This window comes from Mus caroli, unplaced genomic scaffold, assembly GCF_978045245.1.
Source record: "Mus caroli unplaced genomic scaffold, Mus_caroli_1 scaffold_18, whole genome shotgun sequence".
Classification (NCBI taxonomy): domain Eukaryota; kingdom Metazoa; phylum Chordata; class Mammalia; order Rodentia; family Muridae; genus Mus; species Mus caroli.
Window position 1 is genome coordinate 30,595,857 of NW_028227273.1, and position 22,986 is coordinate 30,618,842.

At 38.0% G+C, this 22,986-nt stretch overlaps 1 protein-coding gene across 2 annotated transcripts in view; it reads left to right on the forward strand.

The window, feature by feature from the left end:
• Pja2 (praja ring finger ubiquitin ligase 2) overlaps positions 1-22,986 on the forward strand; it is a 51,911-nt gene that overhangs the window by 12,035 nt on the left and 16,890 nt on the right. Inside the window, exons 2-5 of one of the 2 annotated variants that reach the window (XM_021186544.3) lie at positions 5,292-5,405; positions 7,005-7,205; positions 8,694-9,738; positions 20,472-20,657. In XM_021186544.3, coding sequence (XP_021042203.1) covers positions 5,375-5,405; positions 7,005-7,205; positions 8,694-9,738; positions 20,472-20,657 — 1,463 coding nt within the window. In that variant the 5' untranslated portion in view covers positions 5,292-5,374. The remainder of the gene's footprint in view (positions 1-5,291; positions 5,406-7,004; positions 7,206-8,693; positions 9,739-20,471; positions 20,658-22,986) is intronic. The other variant, XM_021186545.3, reaches the window with a different exon arrangement.

Here is a 22,986-nt window from a genome sequence, read left to right on the forward strand (position 1 = left end):
GGTTTTTTTACACATGGTACTCTTGATGATTCCTGTTGTTTCTAATTCCTTTCCTTGCATCCACATTCCTGTCAAGGTTTTGAAGACATCAGAGCTGCTTTATCAATACCTCTAGTGTCTTCTTTCTTACCACCTACAAGTTGTAGGTCTCATCATATTTTACTGTTTGGCACATGTTCACTCTAAAGGGGGTGGACCTGGGGAAATGGAGCCAATAAATGAGGTTGCCTAAAGTCTTATGCAGTAGCTAACTTTATTCAGAGCACCAGACTATTTATACTCAGAGGGTTAAGAGGAGTCACATGAGTAAAGTATACAGTCACAAGAACAAGTGATTGTATACTTGGTGGGTAAGCCACATATGACAGGCAAGCCATAGATGGCAAAAACATGTTTTTCCATAGAGGCATATAAACAAATAACAATAGCCAGTTAATAGTGAGTAATTTGAAATAAATTCATTCTTTATGTGGTACACCTAGAAGGGTCACAAAAGCATGAATCAGAAACAATTCCTTTGTTTTGAAGAAACTGAGGTCACCGCCTCTTTATCTTGGTTCCTTAGAGTTATCTCACTGGCACTCAGAAATCTCACCTGACTCCTTCCATTCTTGACCTTGTTCCTTTATCTCTCCCTTTTTGATTTTTTTTAAAATGCAGTCTATTGAGAGGGGCTTTGATTTGAGATGTTGTAGATAAATCTAATTGCATTTGATGCATGATTATCCTATAAGCAAGCAAATTACAAACATAATAATAACAGAACAGTGAAAGCATTGCATGTAGTACTCTGCTGCCAAGGACGGGGATCTGACTGTGTCCAGTACTATTGATTACTTATTATATTGGTAAGAAAGATCTAGGATACCTTTCAAAGAGACCTTTGTGATTAGTATATCTGGTCTCTTGTAGAACATAAGGCCATATTTGCTCTTTAATAGGAATGTAAATGTTATAATGTCCTATACATATAGAAAGAGATTAAAATCTCAAGTAAAAATTAAGTGCAGTCCCTTCTTCAGATGAATAAATGAGTCTATTACAGTCCCAAGGTCCAGTCATAAACACAGAGTCACTAGTAAAGATAAGAGGAGCTGGATCTATCCTATCTAAACGTTGAAACAGACGAGGGTGAGGAACATAATACCCATGTTCAGAGGCACTCAGTGCAGATGCACAGGTCAAAGCAGCTAGCATCATCAGAAAACAATCCTCAGGTGGCAGCGCTCTGTATATCGTAGAATAATCTCTTCCTTGATGAGATGGGCCTTAACTTGGCTCCAGGTGGGCAATCTTGACTTCTGATATGGTCGATACTCTCCTTTTGTCCTTGAGCTAGATGGAGTTTTGCTGTCTTTCTGGTGACTTTTACTGTCTCCTTACCCTCCACAGTCATCATTGATGGGCTGGGGCCAGAGGAGCCTAAGAGGGCCAAAGAGGAATCCATGATGTTTCAGTGGATCAATCTGCAGTGACATATGCAAACCCCTTTCCATTGTTTTTTATGTCTGGAAAAGTAAATACAGGGCAGGTTAGTTCATCAGCTTGCTTATTTCCCTCTGCAGTAAAACCAGGGAAGTATATTACTGGTAATATCCTGCAACATAAGCAGAACCTGAAACAATATTTAAGGGTTTATGAATTAACTGCAGTAGGTAAGTCAAAACTCTTAGTTCCATGTGTTGGACTGAGGCAAAAGAATATCTAGATCACAAATCCCACCTATATCATTAGATGAGCCATCAATGAAGTATCTGTCTACAGAATATCAGATGGTTGGATAGTTTTTATAATCACAAATTCAGTTCATATAAAAATTGCCATAGCTTAGCAGCTGGATAATAATTTCCTATCCTTCCATATCAATCTACAAATGAAAATTGAAAGTTCATGTTATGTAATGCTCTTTATTCAAAGCACTATTTTTAAACTGGGCTAGGAGGAGTCACATGCGTAAAGTATATAATCACAAGGGTAAGCTACACTGGAGAGTAAGCTGAATGCCACAAAAACATGGTTTTTTTTCATAGAAGCATATGAACAAATAACAGTATCCAGTGGTAATAATAATCTGAAGTAAACTCACTCTTATTTGCTACACCTGAGAGGAGCATGAAAGCACAGTCCAAAACCACTTCTGCCATTTGAAGAAACGGAGATCATGAGACTCTTGTCCTGGTTTCTTGGAGTTTTCTCAATGTACTCAAAAATCTCACATAGCTCCACCTTTTTTTTTTTTTTTTCATTAATTTATTTACTTCACATCCTGGTCACAGCCCCCTCCTCCCCAGTCTCACCCTCACAAATCCCTCCCCATTTCATTACCCCCTCTTCTCAGAGAAGGGCAAGCTCCACTTGGTTACTGCCCTGCCCTGGGACAAGTCTTAGCTGGACTAAGCACAGCCTCTCCCAATGAGGCCCAAGTAGATAGTCCAGCCAGGGGAAGGGGATCCAATGGCAGGCAAGAGTCACAGACAGCCCTCAGTCCAGTTGTTAGGAGACTCACATGATGACCAAGCTGCACATAGTACAAATGTGTGGGGAGCCTAGGTCCAGTTATTTATGCTCTTTGGTTTGGTTCAGTCTCTGTGAGCCATTATGGGCCCAGGTTAGTTGACTCTAGGTCTTGTGGTTTCCTTGACTGCTCTGGCTCATTTAATTCTACACCTGGCTTTTCCACAAGATGCCCTGAGCTCCACCTGATGTTTGACTGTAGATCTCTGGATCTGTTTCTTTCTGCTGTTGGGTGAAGCCTCTCAGGAGACAGTTATACAAGCATAGCAGACAGTACCATTAATAGTGTCAGGGGTTGGCTCTCTCCCATGGGATGGGTCTCAGGTTGGGCCACTCATTGGTTGGCTGCTCCATCTTTATCTCTGCATATCTTGTAGGCAGGAGAGTTTGTGGGTTGAAGGTTTTGTGGGTGTATTGATGTTCATTCTTGGACTGTATTCTGAAAAGCACACTTGAAATTATTTCTTCTCCACATCTACACTGCTCAGTCCCTTTCTCTTCACTGGCCTCTCCTGTTGGTTTGTCTTCACATTTGAGGCTTGTCCTCTTAGTGCTGTAAAAACGTCAAAATTATACTGATTGCTCAGAATTCTCCAGTTAAGTCCAGTCTTAGATTTAACACATTCAAAACTAAACAAGGTATTTTGTCCAAATTTTCAGCTTTTTCTTTGTCACTTAGTGTCAAACACTAGCTGCTCAGGTTTCAAAATGAACCCTGTGCCTTCTTTTCGATCTCGTATCTGTAATGTCGCCTCTAGTTTACAGTATGTCAGACCTCTTTCTCACTACTCATTTTTACCCTAGTCTAAAGCACTGTGATCTTGTGTTATTGTTTTGTTGACATAACACCCAGGCTTCCTGACCGTGGCCTTTTTCTCCCCTGCGCATTTAAGGTATTTGACAAAGTAGCCAGGTTAAAACAGAAGTCGGATGAAGGCTCTGCTCAGGACTGCTCACTGGGTTCCAGTCTCAGCGGAAAAGCCCGCATTTCTCCCATTAGCCTGTGGGAGGCGCTGTGGGGAGGCGCATTGTGTAACCCTTCTTTATACCTAGAATGCTCTTTCCCAGGCTTTCCCGCCTCCTCTAATGACTCTTTGTTCTGTGATGGTTTGTATATGCTTGGCCCAGGGAGTGACACTACTGGGAGGTGTGGCCTTGTTGGAGTAGGTGTGTCACTGTGGGTGTGGGCTTGAGATCCTCACCCTAGCTGCCTGGAAGTCAGTATTCTGCTAGCAGCCTTCAGATGAAGGTGTAGACCTCTCAGCTCCTCCTGCCCCGTGCTTGCCTGGGTTCTGCCATGCCCCCACCTTGATGATAGTGGACTGAACCTCTGAACCTGTAAGCCAGCCCCAATTAAATGTTGTCCTTTATAAGACTTGCCTTGTCCACAGCAGTAAAACCCTAAGACAGTTCTTTAATCTAGGATAAAGGAATATAGTATGTATTTATTCCTTATTTTATTTGTATTTAGCACTATAGTCTTAGGTCCACAGATAAATCCATTCATTTCATAATTCTTATATTCTCAGATCTGAAAATAGTGTTTGGAACATGTTTGAATATAGGCTGTCCTAAGAATACTGGATCAAAGAAGTTTGTGATATAAACTTAAAAGCTGTGAGGGTTTTTAAAGATTGCCATGTCCTACACATGTCCTACACAGTGATTGCTGAGGTCAGGTTGTGTCACACTGTCTTATGAAAGCAGTGGTAATGAGAACCTGTGGGTTTCGGCAGCATGGTAAAATTATGATTTCTATATATGCCTTTGATTTGATCCAGATGCATTAGAAAATGGCATATTCCACAATATGTGATTTTTATGAATGAATGTAGATATGTGCTCTCTGATGTAAGTAACAATAGTCAGGTATAATAGCCTAGTTGCAGAGTGCTTATCTAATGATTTTGTGTTGATGATAGAAAATTGGTGCTTTGGTGCTTAAATATTAAAAGGATTTAAACAAAAATATGTTAAACTTAAAAAAACTTGTTGAATGATAAATTGTAGTTTTTACTAGTTTAGTTATCATTATTTGTATACTTTAAATATTTCAGTTTTCCATTAAACATTTTTAAGGTGAAGATTGTATTTTTAGGCTTAACGAGAATTTTGCTAATGAAAGCTAAATGAATTTATAGGAAAGCCAAAGTAGCATAGTAGACACTAACATAGTTAAGTCACTCTTTTAAGTTTATCTCAGTGACTGCGATAAAAACAGTGACCACAAGCAACTTGTGAGGGAAAGGGTTGATTTGGAGTACAGGTTACAGTCCGCCATTGAAGGAAAGCAAGGCAGGAACTCCAGGCAGGAACTGAACTGGAGACCACGGTAGACTGCTACTTACTGGAGTGCTTTCTCAGTTTGCAGTCCAGGACTTCTGCTCAGAGGTGGCATTACCAAAGTGGGCTATGCTCTCATCAGTCATTAGTTAAGAAAATGTTCCTAAGTGTGCCCACAGGCCAGTCCATTCTGGAGGATTCCATAACTGAGGTTGCATTTTGTCAGATTGGTCTAGTTATCTAGTTACACAAAAACTAGCTAGCTACCGCTGAGTCGGTTCATCAGTACTGTATTTGATTATTTACTTACAAGTTCTTACAGAACTTGCTTACAGCACGATTGTTTGGGGTGTTTGCTTGCTGTTGCATTGGTCAAAGCAAGTTATACTTTTCAAAGTAAGTAAAAGGCCAATATTCTTCATTAATATTAGTTTTGCCATTTTTATTTATTCTTTTTTTACTAATACTTTGTTTAATGCATTGTTTCTTTATAGGAATTATTCTCAGCTTATTCACTGTGCAAGAAAAAAATTACATCCATAATTCTACTGAACTGGAATCATAGACACTGCCATATATGTCACAGTACACTGAAAAAGAGCCATCAGGTAAGGAAGATACATGCTTATGCTTCTATGTTCAGGATTCCTTTTTTATTTCTGGGGTACTTTAAATATATGAAAGCAGGCAAAGTGGGTCATAGTTTTAATTCCAGCACTTGGGAGGTAGAAATTAAATGTGACATGTTATCCTCTGATAATGATCTTATGTAATGACTCATTTTAAGACATCTGTAGCTATTTAATATTTGTATAGATTAATTTCTAACTTAATAAAACACCCTTTCATTTCTACCTTACATTTCATTTTGGAGGCTGTTCTTTTAGAATAGTAGTAAAAGATATTGATCCTTAATATTATTGAGGAAAATGATTACTTTTTTCCTTTTTTGTAACAATTCATAATAAATAATTGACTGAGCTGTGGGGCGGTGAGCTGTGCAGACAGCCTGGTCCCCAGTCAAGCACAGGCCTTGAACCCCAGTGACCCAGTAGGCTGTGGCTTCCACCTAAGAGGGCCTGCAGGTGTTCGGCCACTCCCCTTGGGCCCCTGGCTCCTGTCTCAGCTACAGCCTCCCACAGCGCCCCCCCCCCCCCCCAGCCCAGCAGAGAGGTGTGTGGCCATTAGCCACATAAGCAATGCCCCACAAGCTCCTGGTATTCTGTCTGGACTCTACCCCCATAGTTACCTGGCAATAGCCAGGTAGGTCCAGCCACTATAAAAGGGGCTGTTTTTCCCTCCTTTCTCTCTTACTCTCTTGCCTCTCTCTAGCTCTCTTGCTCCCCCTCTCTCCGCCCCCCCCCCCCAACATGACCATGCTAGCCTCTGCTTCTCTACTCTTCTCCCTCTCTCTGACTTTCTATAATAAACACCTTAAAACCATGGACTGCCTCTTCTCATTGTGATCTGAAGTGCTAGAGCAATGGAGCGGGTCTTCTCCTAACCTCCTGCTGGGAGGCCTCTCTGCCCTTATTCTTTGGCCTGGACCAGAGTCCGCCCACGGGCCCACATTCTGTTCTCAGCTCTTCCACAGCATACAGTGGCAGGAGCTAGAACCTGTCATCCTCAGCCTCCATGCAGGCCTGGAGACCCTGAGTCAATTCTGGCAGGTCCACAGGGACCCTGGACTCCACCTTCCCTACTCCCATAGTGGGGTCCTGTGGCTTCTGACAGCCCAACGCCCACCCACTGACAGTGTGGGGTTTGCCACGTAGTCAGACTTCCCTCATCCCACCTTGCCCAGCGGCTGGAGCCCTGGGCCAGACACAGGGCCCCATTTTTGACCCACACTAAGTAATATGTGTATAATATTATACTCTTTAGTAAAATACAAATTAATATTCAAGTTTAAATGCTGGTGTCTGTTCTAAGCTTTATATATAACATCCATTTGTAATTTTAAAGATGGAATAGCATGTGTTTGATTTCTTCTGTGATTGTTTCCTTCTAGAGAATTTTTGCCCTAGGCTTCAGTACATAACTGTTTAGTTGTTCCTTGTCATCCATACACCATTTAAACAAAAGCCTGTTCAGTGGTATATAGTTTAGTGAATAATAGCATATTTGTTGAAACACTTGTCCCCCTCCCAACTTGTTGCCATAGTAAAGGTCATTGCTGGCTCTCTTAATTTAATTTATACTTTCAGTAATGGATCAAGAATCCAACAAGGCTGCTTGGCCTAAACCAGCAGGAGGATATCAGACTATTACAGGCAGGAGATATGGAAGAAGACATGCGTATGTCAGTTTTAAGCCATGTATGACCAGGCATGAAAGAAGCTTAGGTCGGGCTGGTGATGACTATGAAGTGTTGGAACTAGATGATGTTCCAAAGGAGAACACCTCAGGTATGTACATGTAGTCACTTAAAGGTTATTTACTGTAAACTTTATATGTTTTCACTATAAAAACAGTACATTTTGTATTTTGAAATTTTTATTGAATTTAATAGAAGTAACATATACATTAACTACAGAAGAGGATTCAATAAGACCAGTTACTAAAATACAACTAGTTGTCATAGTGGTAATTACATAGCCACACCAGCTAACTCTTATCCCAAGTCTTTTTGTTTTTTTAAAATTTCACCTGTATTTACCTTTACAGCAGAATGTAACTGGACATTATTTTTTCTACTCACAAGCCTTGCTGAATTACAAGACCTAGGAACTTTAGAGTTTTGTTCTCAATATTTATTGAGAATTTTTTAAAATCCATTTATTTATGGAAATTAGGCCATGTCAAGTCTTTTTTATGTGAACCGAGTGTGTTTTTCCTGCATACTACATTTAATTAACTTTTCTTTTAACTTCCTCTAGATAACTGAGCTATCTTATTTTTTCATCATTTTGTACAATATAAATAAACATCAAGGTATCTGGTAATAGTTATTCAATTAAACCTCCTTAACTATTCAGTAGTTTGAAATGTTATATACAGATATTCTGTAAATAGTTACATTGTTATGTATATTATATAAAGTCTTCTGGTTTCAATTTTTTTTGGTTCTAAGCAAACTGGATATAGTAGCATATTTTCCTTGTCATTTATATGTCAGAATCTGAATTACTAGCTAAGTCATTCATATAGGAAGGATTATCTCTTATAAGATTACATTTCGGGTATTTCTATGGTTTATTTATTTTATTACACCAAATCTCAGTATTGATCTTTGTGAAATTAATGATAAAGATAGTCAAGTTTAAAGTAGTTATAGATTTGATTTTCCTCAGGGGTCAGAATTATAACAACGGATGACAAATGGAATCAGTATATTCACTTTATTTTTCAGTTGTATCTCTAATACCTAAATTGTAAATATATTATAATAATACATTTTTGGCATAGAAATATGAATGTCTAGAAACTAAAATGTAAGTTTTTAATTAACATCAAAATATGATTAGAATCTCATTTCTCATAGCTCTATTACCTTGTATTAAAATTATATCTGTCATGATTCTTTTTTTGTTTTTAGTTTATAATTAAGAGATAGATGAGAACAGTTGGAGACAGGTTATTCTCTGGCTGCTTCTGTTTCTTACTGAATATAGAAAGCTTTTTTTTTTGGTCATAGAGAAGATTTTTCATAGTGACACTTAAGTTAAAAACAAACTCTACAACAGAAACACAAGGGATAGGGTAATGAGAGGCTCTCTGGGGTCAGAGCTGAGTTCATAATCTAAGCAGTCTGACTGCAGCAAAGTTAAAGAATATAGAAGTGCTTGGTGTATTGTCAAATAGATAATAATGCGATTTCCATGGAACAGATATTATATAAATTTTTATCTAAATTAATCCCTCCAAAATGTTTTCTTCTGTCCTTTTTTATGAAGGTTCCAGTTCATTGGATCAAGTCCATCCTTCTTTACCAAGTGAACCTACAGTTGAAAAAAGTGAAACAGAAATTTCTACTTGTGGTCCAGCACTGAATCAAACCACTGAGAGCAGTCCATCCATTGCCACAGTATGTCATAGTGAGGAAGTCAGGGAGACCTTAGAAAGCAAAACAAACCTTCATAATCACGCTGAGACAGAGTATACTCCAGCAGTTTGTAATGTCTCAAGTGTCCAGAATGGAATTATGTTGGTTCATACTGACTCTTATGATCCAGACAGCAAGCATGATGAGAATGGCTCTCTTCAACTTGGTCCTGAAGCTGTGGAAGGTGGTAGACATCAGAAGGTATTAGGCCGTGCAGTCTTTGAGCTGGAAAATGGAGAGGCAGAGATCTACGCTGATCTGTCACCATCAGTTCCCTCTCTCAACGGTGAAATAAGTGAGGAGTTTGAAGAGCTAGATTCAGCCCCTTTAGAGAAAAGTTCTACTGCTGATGCTGAGCTTGTCCATCAGAATGGGCAGGAATTTCAGAGGTCTTCTGAAGATGGCGTTGTTAGAAAGAGGCGACAAGATGATACTGATCAGGGAAGACAGACAGAAAATTCAACTGAAGATGCAGACTGTGCTCCAGGCCGTGTTGAACAAAATACTAGTGATAGAGCCAACCACCATGGAAGTTCTCCTGAACAGGTAGTAAGGCCCAAAGTTAGAAAAGTGATAAGTTCAAGCCAGGTGGACCAAGAAATTGGTTTTAATAGGCATGAGGCTAAACAAAGAAGTGTTCAGAGATGGAGAGAGGCTTTGGAAGTTGAGGAGTGTAGTTCAGATGACCCTATAATAAAGTGTGACGATTATGATGGAGACCATGACTGCATGTTCTTAACTCCAACTTACTCAAGAGTTACACAAAGGGAAACAGAACGTAATCGTGTAACATCAGAAAATGGAGCTACAGCTTCAGGAAGGCAAGAATCTCGGGACAATGCCTTTTGGAATGCCTGCGGAGAATATTACCAACTCTTTGACAAAGATGAAGACAGGTAAGCTCCATACAGTACTTGGTTGACTTAGGTACTGAGCCAAGTTTTTAAAAAAATGTTATATATTCATTATACAAAGGATACATGTATATCTTGCACTTTGATCATATTCAATACACTATTGCCATGTTTTACCAGTCCTTTCCCATCTTGCTGATCACTTTTCTCGGATAGTTCCCCTTCCACTTTCATATCTTACATTTTTAAAGCTATATTCTGCAGAAGAGAGAGCATGCAATAGTTGTCTTTCCAAGTTATTTTGTACGATAATCCCCAGTTCCATCCGATTTTCTAGAAAGGCATACATTTGTCTTTATGAGTGAGCAAAACCATATTGTATGTTTACATTTTCTTTATCTGTTCATAAGCTGATGGACATCTGGGCTGATTCCTCAATTTGGCTATTGTGAATTGTGTTGAGATAGAGCCAGTGAGATGGCTCTGTGGGTAAAGCTGCTTACTGCTGAGCTGAGCCTGATAACCTGAGTTCAATCCCCGGGTTTCACAGCGTAGAAGGAGAGAACCATCGTTGGTTGGTCTCTAACCTGTGTACATGCACTGTGGTACTCTTACATCTACACACCTACCCAGGCATACATGCACATATAAAGTAAATGGGATTTTAAGATTTAAATAAAATAGTGCTGAAATAAACATGAATGTTGAGGTTGTCTGCTGTATTAGTCAGGGTTTCTATTCCTGGACAAACATCATGACCAAGAAGCAAGTTGGGGAGGAAAGGGTTTATTCGGCTTACACCTCCATACTGCTGTTCATCACCAAGGAAGTCAGGACTGGAACTCAAGCAGGTCAGGAAGTAGGAGCTGATGCAGAGGCCATGGAGGGATGTTCCTTACTGGCTTGCTCCCCTGGCTTGCTCAGCCTGCTCTCTTATAGAACCCAAGACTACCAGCCCAGAGATGGCACCACCCACAAGGGGCCTTTCCCCCTTATCACTAATTGAGAAAATGCCTTACAGCTGGATCTCATGAAGGCATTTCCTCAACTGAAGCTCCTTTCTCTTTGATAACTCCAGCTGTGTCAAGTTGACACACAAAACCAGCCAGTATATCTGCCATATGCTGACTTAGATTCCTTTGTGATATAACTTGGTTATATGGTAGTTCTATTTTCAGTCTGTTAAGGAATCTTCAATACAGATTTCCATAGTGGATACGCTAATTCGTATCACTATTAGCAGTATTCAAAAAGGATTTCTCCTCTTGTGCATGCTCCCTAGCCTCAGTTGATTGTTTTCTTGTTTATAGCCATTCTGACTGGATGAAATAGACTCATTGAAGTTTCCATTTGTGTTTCCCCAATAGCTAAGGATGCGGAACCCTTTGGCCATTGTACTTTTGAGAGCTGGCTATTCAATTCATTTGGCCATTAAAATTATTGTTTGTATATGCTTGTTTTTTGCATTAATCCCCTGTTAGATATATAGCTAGTAAAAAATTTCTTCCCATTTTATAGGCTCTTTACTCTGTTAATTGCTTTGTCATGCAGAAAGTTTATAATTCCATGAAGTCCTACTCATCAGCTCTTGGTTTCATTTCTTTTTGAGGGGTAGGGGGCATTTTGAGACAGTGTTTTCTCTGTAAAGTTCTGGCTGTCCTGGAACTCACTCTGTAGACCAGGCTGGCCTTGAACTCAGAAATCTGCCTGCCTCTGCCTCCCAAGTGCTGGGGTTAAAGACATGCGCCACCATGCCCGGCTATGCTCTTGGTTTCATTTCTTGAGCTACTGGAAACCTTTTCAGAAAGTCCTTCCCTATTCCTATATCTTAAAGTGTCTTAAAGTGATTTACGTTGGTTTTTGGAAAGGGTGGGGGAAGGGAAACAACACTGATTGTTCTACAGGTAGTTATTCAATGTCTCCAGCACTGTTTGTTAAAGAGACTGCCTTTTGTCCAGTGTATGCTTCTGGCTTCTTTGTCAAAATCAGGTGGCCTAGTTGATGGGTTTGTTTCTAGGTTATCTGTTTTATTTCACTGGTCTGTGTGTCTGTTAAAAAAGTACTTTATTGCTAATAAAATGTTTGATGGACTGTCATATGTGATCAAGAAATTAGACATCTTGATGATGAGATATTCTGAGTACTCACCATACATACAAACTGCAAATTATTTTGGTTTCTTTTAGGCATTGTAATAGTTTACAGATGTTAGACTTTTAGATACATAATGATTATTATAAAGAGTAAAGGCTGATTGTTTTAATTAACAATATTTCAGTGAATACAAAGTATAAATTTATTACATTTTTTAAATTTCTTTAAACCATCTGTGTTTAGAACGTGATTAAGATCACTGTTGATTGACAATACTGCGTTAAATTTAGTACTTAATGTCACCCATTTCTTTTTATATTGGATCCTTATTTTCTCTTCCTATCACTAAACTTGTTATTTATAAGTTATAGGCTATAGTCTCCTCTTGCTTGTGGCTGAAGTAGGAAGATCATGAACTCAAAGCTAGCCTGACCTACATAGGGAAACCATATCTCAAAACAAAAATTCTCATTAAGTTTGGTATGGTAGGTACTATTTTTTTCCTCCATTCATAGATGAAACAGGTATATAAAGTTAACTCGTATAATGTTCTATGTGTAAGTGTTATAACTGGGACTTGATTCCTTGAACTCCAAAAGGATATATTCTCTATCATTGTGCTATGTTATTGTCAGGACTTTCTAATTGCTTTTCAAACATAGATTTCTTCAACTTTCCCCAAACTATAAAACAGCAAAAATGGGTAGAGGTGGGGACTAGAGAGTTATATTTTGTATAGCTGCTCAGCTTTTATTGGCAGAGTCCAGATTTTTATGTTATCTTTTTAAGCTACTTGCAAACCTAACAGTGCTCCATTGTATATTTTATGAGCTGTTAAAAAAAAAAAAAAAAAAACTTTCAACTAGGAATGTATAGAGAATTTTCTGATTTGAATATGAAAATATTTTATATCGTACCATAAAAGGATAAATACTGGGGGACTTTTGGGATAGTATTGGAAATGTAATTGAGGAAAATATGTAATAAAAATATTAAAAAAAAAAAGGATAAATACTTGTTGTCCTTAGAATTATGAATTAAGCCATTGTAAGATGTAACCTATTATAGGGAGCAATTTAAATATGATTTTGATAACTGTTCTGAAGCTTTAAAATGTTAAGGGAAGGCAGACACTTTTGTATGACTGTTTGTTTGTTTGCTTGTTTTACTTTCTTTTTAAAGATTTATTTTATATGTGAGACACTGTCGCTTGTCTTCAGACACACCAGAACATCAGATCCCATTACAGATGGTTGTGAGCCACCATGTGGTTGGTGGGAATTGAACTCAGGACCTCTGGAAGAGCAGTCAGTGCTCTTAACCACTGAGCCATCTCTCCAGCCCTTGTTTTACTTTTTAAATCAAGAGAAAAGTTATTTTTTTTAAATTTTACTCTCAGAGTTCAGTACATTAATGAAAAAGAGATCAGATAAGAGAAAAGGAATAATGGGGAAAACAATCACTAAGGTTTAGAGACTGCACTATCACTATGAAAATGTGTGCTGAATTGAAATTGGTCAAGGAAATGGGAAATATACAAACTCAGTGTCACCTTGTAACTCAGAACTAATGCAGAGATAATCCCTCGTGCACTACATAGAGGCCTTTGTGAAGCCGTTCCCATGCTTTTAGCGTGCTGTATTCGACAGGGACTTTATTACAGACAAGGAGATTACCTAGGAGGGTCCTGTATAGTGAATTCATCAAATACATTAAATATTTGATCAGATGACATTGTTATAAGTAGCTATTAAATAGATTGACATGAGCTACAAAATAAGTTGGATAAGTCCCTGATCTCTCTAAGTTAGGAATTGCTAGAAGACATCCAACATACAGAACTCTCATAGTTAAATTCACACTGCTCTGAGCAAGCTGTAGGATAAACATTTTTTAGGGGAGCAGAAGATGATAGAATTTTAGGAGGTAAGTCACAAAGTTCAAATTGATTTGTAAGACCAACTGTCAGTTAAATAGAATTAAGATATTTGCCGTGGAGGCCATGGTCTTTATGTAAAATCTTCAAAGTTCCAAAATCATAAATTGGCCACAAAACTTGATCTGAAATTAACTTTTTTGATAGATATTATGGATCCACACTAAAATAAGACATTTTTCAAGCAATCATATTTTGCTCCAGCAACATTTGCATGTTTGAAAAGTATTTGCTGACCTGGATTTTACTGGGTATTGTCAGCCATTGCTTCTGTACTTGGGAGAAAAGATTTAAGTCCTGAACATTCAGCTCTAAGATTGTTGGATTTGACTGTGAGTCTCTATCTACTTCTAGATTACTATTGAAAAGAAAAAAAGAGTCTTTAGCAGTTTTTCTTTGACAAGTGGAAGGTTGTTACTGGTTTTTCCTGTTACACATTTCTTGAAAAAAAATTACTTCACTAGTGTCTTCCCCATTGTGGACCCCTAGAGCAAAACAAAAATAAAGACCTTTAATATTGCTGACTTTTCTTTTCTTTTGTTTTTGTTTTGTTTTGTTTTGTTTTTTTCGAGACAGGGTTTCTCTGTGTAGCCCTGGCTGTCCTGGAACTCACTTTGTAGACCAGGCTGGCCTCAAGCTCAGAAATCCGCCTGCCTCTGCCTCCCGAGAGCTGGGATCAAAGGTGTGCGCCACCTCGCCCGGCTGTTGCTGGCTTTTCAAATGAAAATGTTAAGAATTGCTTTGTTTTTGTTTTTAAATCAGCCCTAAAACAAAAGTATAGTTCTCATGGCTCCTGCTTTTCAATAATTGGGGTTCCCCCAAGTGTGTTCTTAGTATGTTTAGAAGTGATGTCAATATTATGAACAATGGTAGTTTTGTAAATAGAGTGGACATGAGGAGAAATATGCAGCTTTACTAAAAGCTTGTCTTTGAGCCTGGTTGCAGTGTACTTGCTGGTAGAACTTGTTGGGTGTGCCAGAGCAACGGGGGTAACACAGTGAAATACGAGAATAGGTCTATGTTGTTTAAGAATAACAGAAGCTGGGCATGGAGACTCACACCTGTAGTCTTAGCACTTTGGAGGTATATAGGAGATCAGGAGTTCATGGTTTACCTTGGATGTGCAGTAAGTTCAAGGCCAGCCTGACATTCATGAAATCTTGTTTTAAAATTTTTTCAGAATAATTTCTGAAGAATAATGACCTTTGACACCATTTGTATTTTGTAAAACCTTAAAATGTATTTTAGGATTGAATTATTGCAATAGTATGAATGAATCTTCTTGTTACTGATCCTGTTTCTTGCTTCTGTTTCTTACTCATTTAATTTTGCTAAGTGTTACTTACCAGGATGCCTTTTAATCTGGTAACTGCCCGATGCCAAAACGGAGCGCCATGGACTCTAGCTTGCTTTTGAGCATGCTCAACTACACGTTTTCCTCTGTGCAGCCCTGATAGTAGTACACTGGGGGAACTGAGAAGCGGTGACCACTTTTCTAAAGTGTCTCTAAAAAGGAAGGATGTAGAACCTTTGTATTTGAGTCTGAAAATGAATTAAAAGAGTTAACTCTCTCCCTTATATAACTTACCAATGATATATTAGAGATATTTTGTTATGTTTGTATTATAAAGGTAACATCTATAGAACATTTATCAAGAATACAATGAAAATTCTTTTGAATACTATTAGATATTTTAATTTAGCTACTTAAAATAATAGGTAGGCCATCAAGTAAGAGCACCTTTGCTCTTGCAAAGAACCCAGGTTCAGTTCCCAGCACTCACATGGTGAATCATAACCATCTGTAGCTGCCGATTCTAGGGAATCTGACACCGTCTTTTGACCTCTGTAGACACCAGGCCTGCCTGTGGACACACCAGGTAAAAGCTAGATGCACATAAAACAAATGTGTCTAAAAACTTTAGTAATGAGTATTCATTCTTTATGCGGAGAAGATTTGGTCACTGTCTTCCTTGAAAAAAGTCTTTAAGTGACGGTTTACTCATAATAGAATGCTGCAGTCTATCAGGCAAACATCCCAGCCAGTAGCATTGCTCTGGGCTGTTTGACAGAAAAGGAGTGCTACATCGTTGAATTAGAGTGCAAGGGAAATTCCCAGACCTGGATCAGACCAAAGAACTGAGGTTAGCACTTATTCTTTTGAAATCTACCCTGAGAACTGTAGTGAGGACAAGGATTAAGATATGGAAGGAAGGCGGGAGTGGAAGGATAAGGGATGGGAGGAGACTCCGTCAGCAGTATAGCACTTTGTAAACCTAGGGCTTGTTTTGAAGAGTGCTGTGCTGGCCTCTGACTGTTTCTTAGAGCACTTGAGGCTTCTTTCAGAGTCTCTCCTGTCACTAGGACTTAATCGTGCCTAAAAGGTTAAACAAAGCAAAGCAAAAGAGACAGTGAGATACAGGGAAACCTTCAGAGACAAATAATGGAACCCCAGCTACACAAGAGAGCAAAGCAGGAGGATTGAAAAAGTTGTAGGTTTACCTGAGTTACAGAGTCAGTTCAAGGCTGAACTTACTAACTAGCAAGACCCTCCTCAAGGTGAGAAATAGAAATAAATGGGTTGGAGATACAGCACAGTGGTAGAGGCTTGCTTCACATGTGTATGACCCTAAATTTAATCCCCATAACCACACAGATGCTAACTAAAATCTGTTTCTTTTGATATTGTTGGGAGAATAAAATGCAGATTAGCTCTTTTTTAATCTTAATTTGATATATTAAAAGATTTCAGACGCTGTTACAGGTGTTCTATAAATATATAATAATTTTCTCTGTTCCCATGGTGACCACCAGCCTCACGAAGAACAAAACAGAATATTCAGATTCATTGTTGAAAGACTGAGATTACTTTTTCACATTCCATATAACTTGTCTGAGTAGCAAACAGGAGGAGCATTTCTGATGTGGCAGGTACTACCACAGCAAAGAAACCAGCAGACATCTACAAAGACCTTAAACCACATGCTTAGATATTTTCACAGACTTTCCTATCCTGTTTGCAAGAGTAATTTAATAATCCCAGCACTCAGGAGGCTGAGGCAGGCAGGTCTCTGTGAGTTTGAGGACAGTCAGGGCTGCTGTTGCACAGAGAAACTCTATGGAAAAGAATTTAAAAACATCAAAGAAAAATATCCCATACCTCTTCAATCTTCATGTGGTTTATCAATGGCTTGCTTCTTAGATAACATTTATAGTTATATTAAAATCAAACAGCAACTTCATGTCACCCTCTTTATACATGCATTGACAACCAAATGAAGTTTTTAAAAATGTTTTTTAATTATTGAGACTGTCATATGTCTTTTGATAATAATCACTCCCAACTCCTCCCAGACCCATGTCTACCTCCTACCCTACCTTTATTTAGTTCTGTGACATCTCTCTCGCTCCTTTTTTATATTGTAGATGTTAATTATAATAGTCCAATCCAATGCAATATTTCATTTGTAAATCTCAGGTAGAAGTAGCATAAAATACCATCTAGAAGCAACCTCTTATTTCCTGACTCCCCAAAGAAGTAGCTGGTTTATCTTTTTAGCCTTATACCTGTAAGTACGAGTGGTGTTCAGGTAGAATTGTAATCTGTAACAGTGGTAGCCTTTGTTTGAACCTCTGCTCTGAACACAGGTTTTAAAGGATCACTGTAGGGCAGATTTTTTTTTTCTTAACTAGGAATATATATAATTACTTAAATTATAACTATTTAAAACTGAAAAAAAAACACCTTATTTTCTTGTTCATGAGTAAGCAGGTGACCTAGTTTGGGTAATGGTCTAGGGTATAATTTTTGATCGTTAGTGTGAAAAAAAAAGACTAAAGTTGAATTTCCCAGGAGACTGAGGTCACCAGAATAATTGAGCTGCTATAGTGTAGCTTTTCTTTGGCACAGAAAAGAGGAAAATTGTGGTTAGCCAGTAAGCAACCCGCTGACATATCTAAAATAATAGAGCCTATTCTATAAAAGAAGTTTAATGTTTGCCTATTCAACTATTCACCTTTTTTCAAAAATTATATTATATATTTTGTCTCCAATTTTTAGTCTAAATATCACTGTAGGCTTGAAACATGAATATTAATAATGTCATTTTATAGATGAAATTAATCACAGAAAAATTATCATGGATTCTAAAGATATTATTCAGGATTCAATTCTGTCTGGCTTCAAAGCTTGTTCTTAGAAATTCGGTATTATAAATATTACTTTGTTTCTCCAATGAGGAAATTGGCTATTGCACGTCTGAAAGTTTTAGAAAGTCAGCATGGTTACGTGCTCCTCCGACTTTCTGGACCAGTTAGGATTTTAGGGTTACAAATTATTAATAAATATTAGTCATAATTACATAACATTAATGTCATAATTAATAACATTCAGATTGAAGTAGTATTAGAAACCATTCATGTGTTTCAGTCACTTGTCACAAATATGCAAATGATTTTTGGAACATCCTTAGAAATGCCTTTTGCTAGCCTTTTCAAGTCAAATAATACCAATAAAATTCTACATTTTAAGCTGTATGATTGAATAGTCCTTAGTATCCACTAAGAGCTAGTATAAACATTTAGCTCTTCTGTCTTCTTGGAAACTGCTAGTAAGTTATTAAGGAAACTGATTTTATTTGTATGTAACTAGGAAAATACCTTAGATCAATTAAATTTTGTAATACTGTTTGTTTTAGTAAAACAAGACCAAAATGATTCATGAATTGGGCATATCCCAGAACTAGTGCAGGATGTGAGGCATAGAGAACAGCTTACTAACTCTAACTACAGCTTAGCTGGTTAGTCTTCACAAGTCCCAGCTTAGTTACCTGGCTAGGCTATCTACAGCCACCAGAGCTTGATGGGGAAAGCTCTTGGTTGTTCTGCTTTGCTAAAAACCCAAAGCCAGTGTTTCTCACAAATTTTACTTAATGCCTAAGAAAAATAAATGCAGTGTTAAAGAAGTAGCTGCAGTACAGAGATTTGGACCAAGTGGGCCAAGTGCCTAGTCCATACGCAAAGGCAATTTTTTGACAATTACCTTCAAAGAAATGAAGTCTGGTCCAGTCCTGAAGGGTGAGGGGCCAGGTGGTTGTTATGACATTTTGATGGAGAGAGAATGCATTGAAGTACAACACCCAGAGGACAGTGATAGTCTGTGTAAGGAAAGAAGGCGATCATTGCTGGCTGCTTCAAAGTTTCTCCTTGCTGGGCGGTGGTGGCACACGCCTTTAATCCCAGCACTTGGGAGGCAGAGGCAGGTGGATTTCTGAGTTTGAGGCCAGCCTGGTCTACAGAGTGAGTTCTAGGACAGCCAGAGCTATACGGAGAAACCCTGTCTTGAAAAAAAAAAAAAAAAAAAAGAAGTTTCTCCTTTATAAAGAATTACTGAGTATTAATAATACAGGCCCAGAGTATTTTTTTTAAAGGGTCAGTATAGAATTAGAAAACTGTTTCATTTACATCAGGTGAGTAATACATATTCATTTCAGACATTGTTTTTGATTCCCAAATTGTATTTATTTTATTTAATTAATTATTTATTTATTTTACATTCTAAATGTTGCCCTCCTTCCTGGTCCCCTCTCCATGAGTTCTTCATCCATCCTCCCTCCCCTCTGCTTCTGAGAGGGTGCTCCCCCACCTATCCACCTACTCCCACCTCACCCTGCTAGCATCCCCTTTCCCTGGAACATCAAGTTTCTACAGGATTAAGCCCATCCTTTCCTACTGAGGCCAAACAAGGCTGTAGTCCTCTTGCTGTATGTGTATGGGGGGTGGGAGGGACAGACCAGCCCAAGTATGTTCTTTGGTTAGTCCCTGGGAGTTCCCAGGGGTCTGGGTTAGTTGAGACTGTTGTTTTTCCTATGGGGTTCCAGTCCCCTTCAGCTCCTTCAGTCCTTACTCTAACTCTTCCACAGGGGTCCTCTGGCTCAGTCTAATGGTTGGCTGTATCTGTATCTGTCTTAGCTGCTAGTAGAATCTCTGTGAGGACAGCCATGCTAGGCTCCTTTCTGTAAGCACAACATGGCATCTGTAATAGAGTCAGGGTTTGGTGCCTGCACATGGGATGGATCCCAAATTGGGCCAGTCTCTAGATGGCCTTTCCTTCAGTCTCTGCTCCATTTTTGTATCTGTATTTCTTTTAGACAGGAACAATTCTGGGTCAAGAATTTTGAAGGTGGATGGTTGGCCCCATGCCTCAGATGGGGGCCATCTCTATCTACTAGAGATGGTCTTCTTAGGTTCCATATCACCACTGTTGGGCATTTCAGCTAAGGTCATCCCCATTGGGTCCTAAAAGCCTCTCATATCCCAGGTCTATGGGACTTTCTAGAGGTTCACACACACACTGCTGCATATTTCTATTCATTCTCCAGGCCCTCTGGGCTTCTCTTCTGTCTCTCTCCATACCTGATCCTACCCCGTGTTTTCCTTTCCACTCCCCTGTCCTACCCAGGTCCCTATATCTAAACTCTTATTTAAATACCATTAATTGTGTATTCTAATATAAAGAAAAAATGAAATGATATACTCCATAACCTGCTATGAGCCATGATCATTTGACAGTTTTACATTCTGTTGAATATTTATTTTTGTTATCTATTTACTTATGTTTTTTTTTTTTAATTGAATGAGCACCTGACTCAGCGTAGGCATCAGCAGTCCTACCTAGCCATAATGACTCCATCTGACAAAAATAACTTAGTGTATGATGGTAGTTTATGTCTGTTCTGATTTGCAGTTCAGAGTGCAGTGATGGGGAATGGTCTGCTTCTCTGCCTCACCGATTTTCTGGCACAGAAAAAGACCAGTCCTCAAGCGATGAGAGCTGGGAAACTCTGCCAGGAAAGGATGAGAATGACCCTGAGCTGCAGAGTGATAGTAGTGGCCCTGAGGAAGAAAACCAAGAATTGTCTCTTCAGGAGGGGTATGTTAAACAGAGAGACTCATTTACTTAAGTGTGCATTATGCAAGAATGGCATACACCACATCCAAATGTAGGGTATGCCCGTGATTACATATAGAAGCCCATGTTGAACACATAGGCTCTACATGGTGCTTTGCTACTTTGTAGGGAACACGTTTCAATGCTAGCAATTTTAGTGTTTTTATGAGGATAGAATGTATGTTGTTATCGCTTTATAAAGGGAATTTAAGTATTTAAAAAGTAGTTTACAGACTTCCTAGTGATACAGGTCTTTAATACAGTTCCTCTTGTTATAGTGACACCCAACCATACAATTATTTTTGTTACTACTTCATAACTATAATTTTGCTCCTATGAACTATAATATAAATATTTTTGGAGGTAGGTATTGTAACTCATAGGTTGAAAACTGCTTATTTGAAAGGTCATTTCAGCTGAGTTAAGAATAATTGAATTAATGTTGCCCATTGCCACACACTGAAGAGACTTGGGAGAACAATCGGCTGTAAGAGGTAAATCTGTGGTAAATTACACTTAGCATGTCTTGGAAATTCAAGTGATTGATGCAAAGAAATGGAAGCTGTTGAAGTTTTAATATTTTTATCTAGCTCAATTGGATAGTATTTCCAGAACATTGGTGACCTATGGTAAATATCTGTGACTTTATAACTTGAATGGAAATATTTCTATCTAGGAGTTGTCAACTTAAGTTGTGAAAAGCCAGATAAATATTGTTGGTTATGTATGTGTGTTGTTGTAGCTACTCAGTGTCTGTTGTAGCTACTCATCTATCCTGTTGAAGCATAAATGCAGCCATAGGCAATATGTAAATGAATTGACAGAATTTTGTTTCCAAAATGTAGAAAGGACCTGTGGCTCTCAGCTTGGCTGTCCTTGTAGTATTTCATCAGTAGAACAGGTTGGAATCTTTCTTTCTCCTACCCCCATGTGTGTGTCTGTGTCTGTTATTTTAGAAACTGTTGTGAATGTCATTTTTCCCCTTGATTATTTCTCAGCAAGATCATTTACTGCCATATAGAAATTACTGATTTTTTTTATGTTTATTTATTCTATTCTGCTACTTTGTTTCAGGTGCTTACTGAATCTATTCGCTTTCTGGTAGAAATCTTAGGTCCTTTTAAGAATAGAAACATACTGTCCCCAAACAGGGACTAATAGACCTCTTCCTTTCTATTTCTTTCTTTGGCCATATTGAACTAGGTAAGGCTTAAAAAGCACGAAATTGAATAAGAGGAGAGAGTAAGATAATGACACCATCATCTTATTCCTAATTTTAGAGGAAAACATTGTTTAAATCAATTAAGGAATAACAGCTTTTTAATTTATTTTATGGTATTCTACCAAGAATATTGAATTTTAAATCTTTTCAATATAAAAATTGTAACAAAATCATTTTGGCCTGTTGATCATAGGGAATTTTATTTCTCAAACTTCTTAATGATAATCATCCTACTTTGTTAAAACATACAAAGCCTGACTCTGTGGTCATGGTTTACTGATGGATTGTTTGTATTTTTTTGTATAGAACTTCTCTGTTAATATCTTTAAGTAAGCATGATTTGTAGATATTGATATCAGTATCAATTTGCTTTCCTTTAAAAACATAATATTTTTCTTTCTTTTCTGTACTCTCCCTCTGTTGTTAAAGTAAATTATTTATTTCTGGTTAGCATTGAGTGGTGAAACACCATCTAGCTACTTTATAAGTGAATATCTTTGATTATTTAAACATTTTTTTGATGACAACTAAATTCTTTCAATTTTTAGTTTCAAAAGTCATATGCTGGAAAACAATAATCAAGTCCTCTTGCAAGTTCACTCTGATTTCTATAAGATGTGATGACGTGCACGTCCCAGCACATACACACACACACACACACACACACACACACACACACACACTAAATATTATTTTTTTGAAGATTTTTTAAAATAAAAAAATAACTTTAGAAAAAGAGTGAATTGTTCTGATTAGTGGATACTTGTGAGCTTTAGAAAGCAAGCTTTATAGCTGAGGCTAGGACTCTATGGTAGAGTACTTGGCAGTATGCATAAAAACCTAGGGTTGAGTATCAGCTCAGGCACTCTCCTTCTAGAAAACAAATAGTCTTAAGTTTAAGAATATTTTGAAGTTTTAAATAATAAAATAAGTTATTATATTGAGGGAGAATGAGGAATCACCAATAACATAGGTTTTCATTTTGATCACCAAGTAGATGGACAAGGAGAACTAGAAAATAGGAACTTATTTGTGAGTGTTAGTTATCAGTTATGCACTGTCGATGACACATAGGCAACTGAATATAGT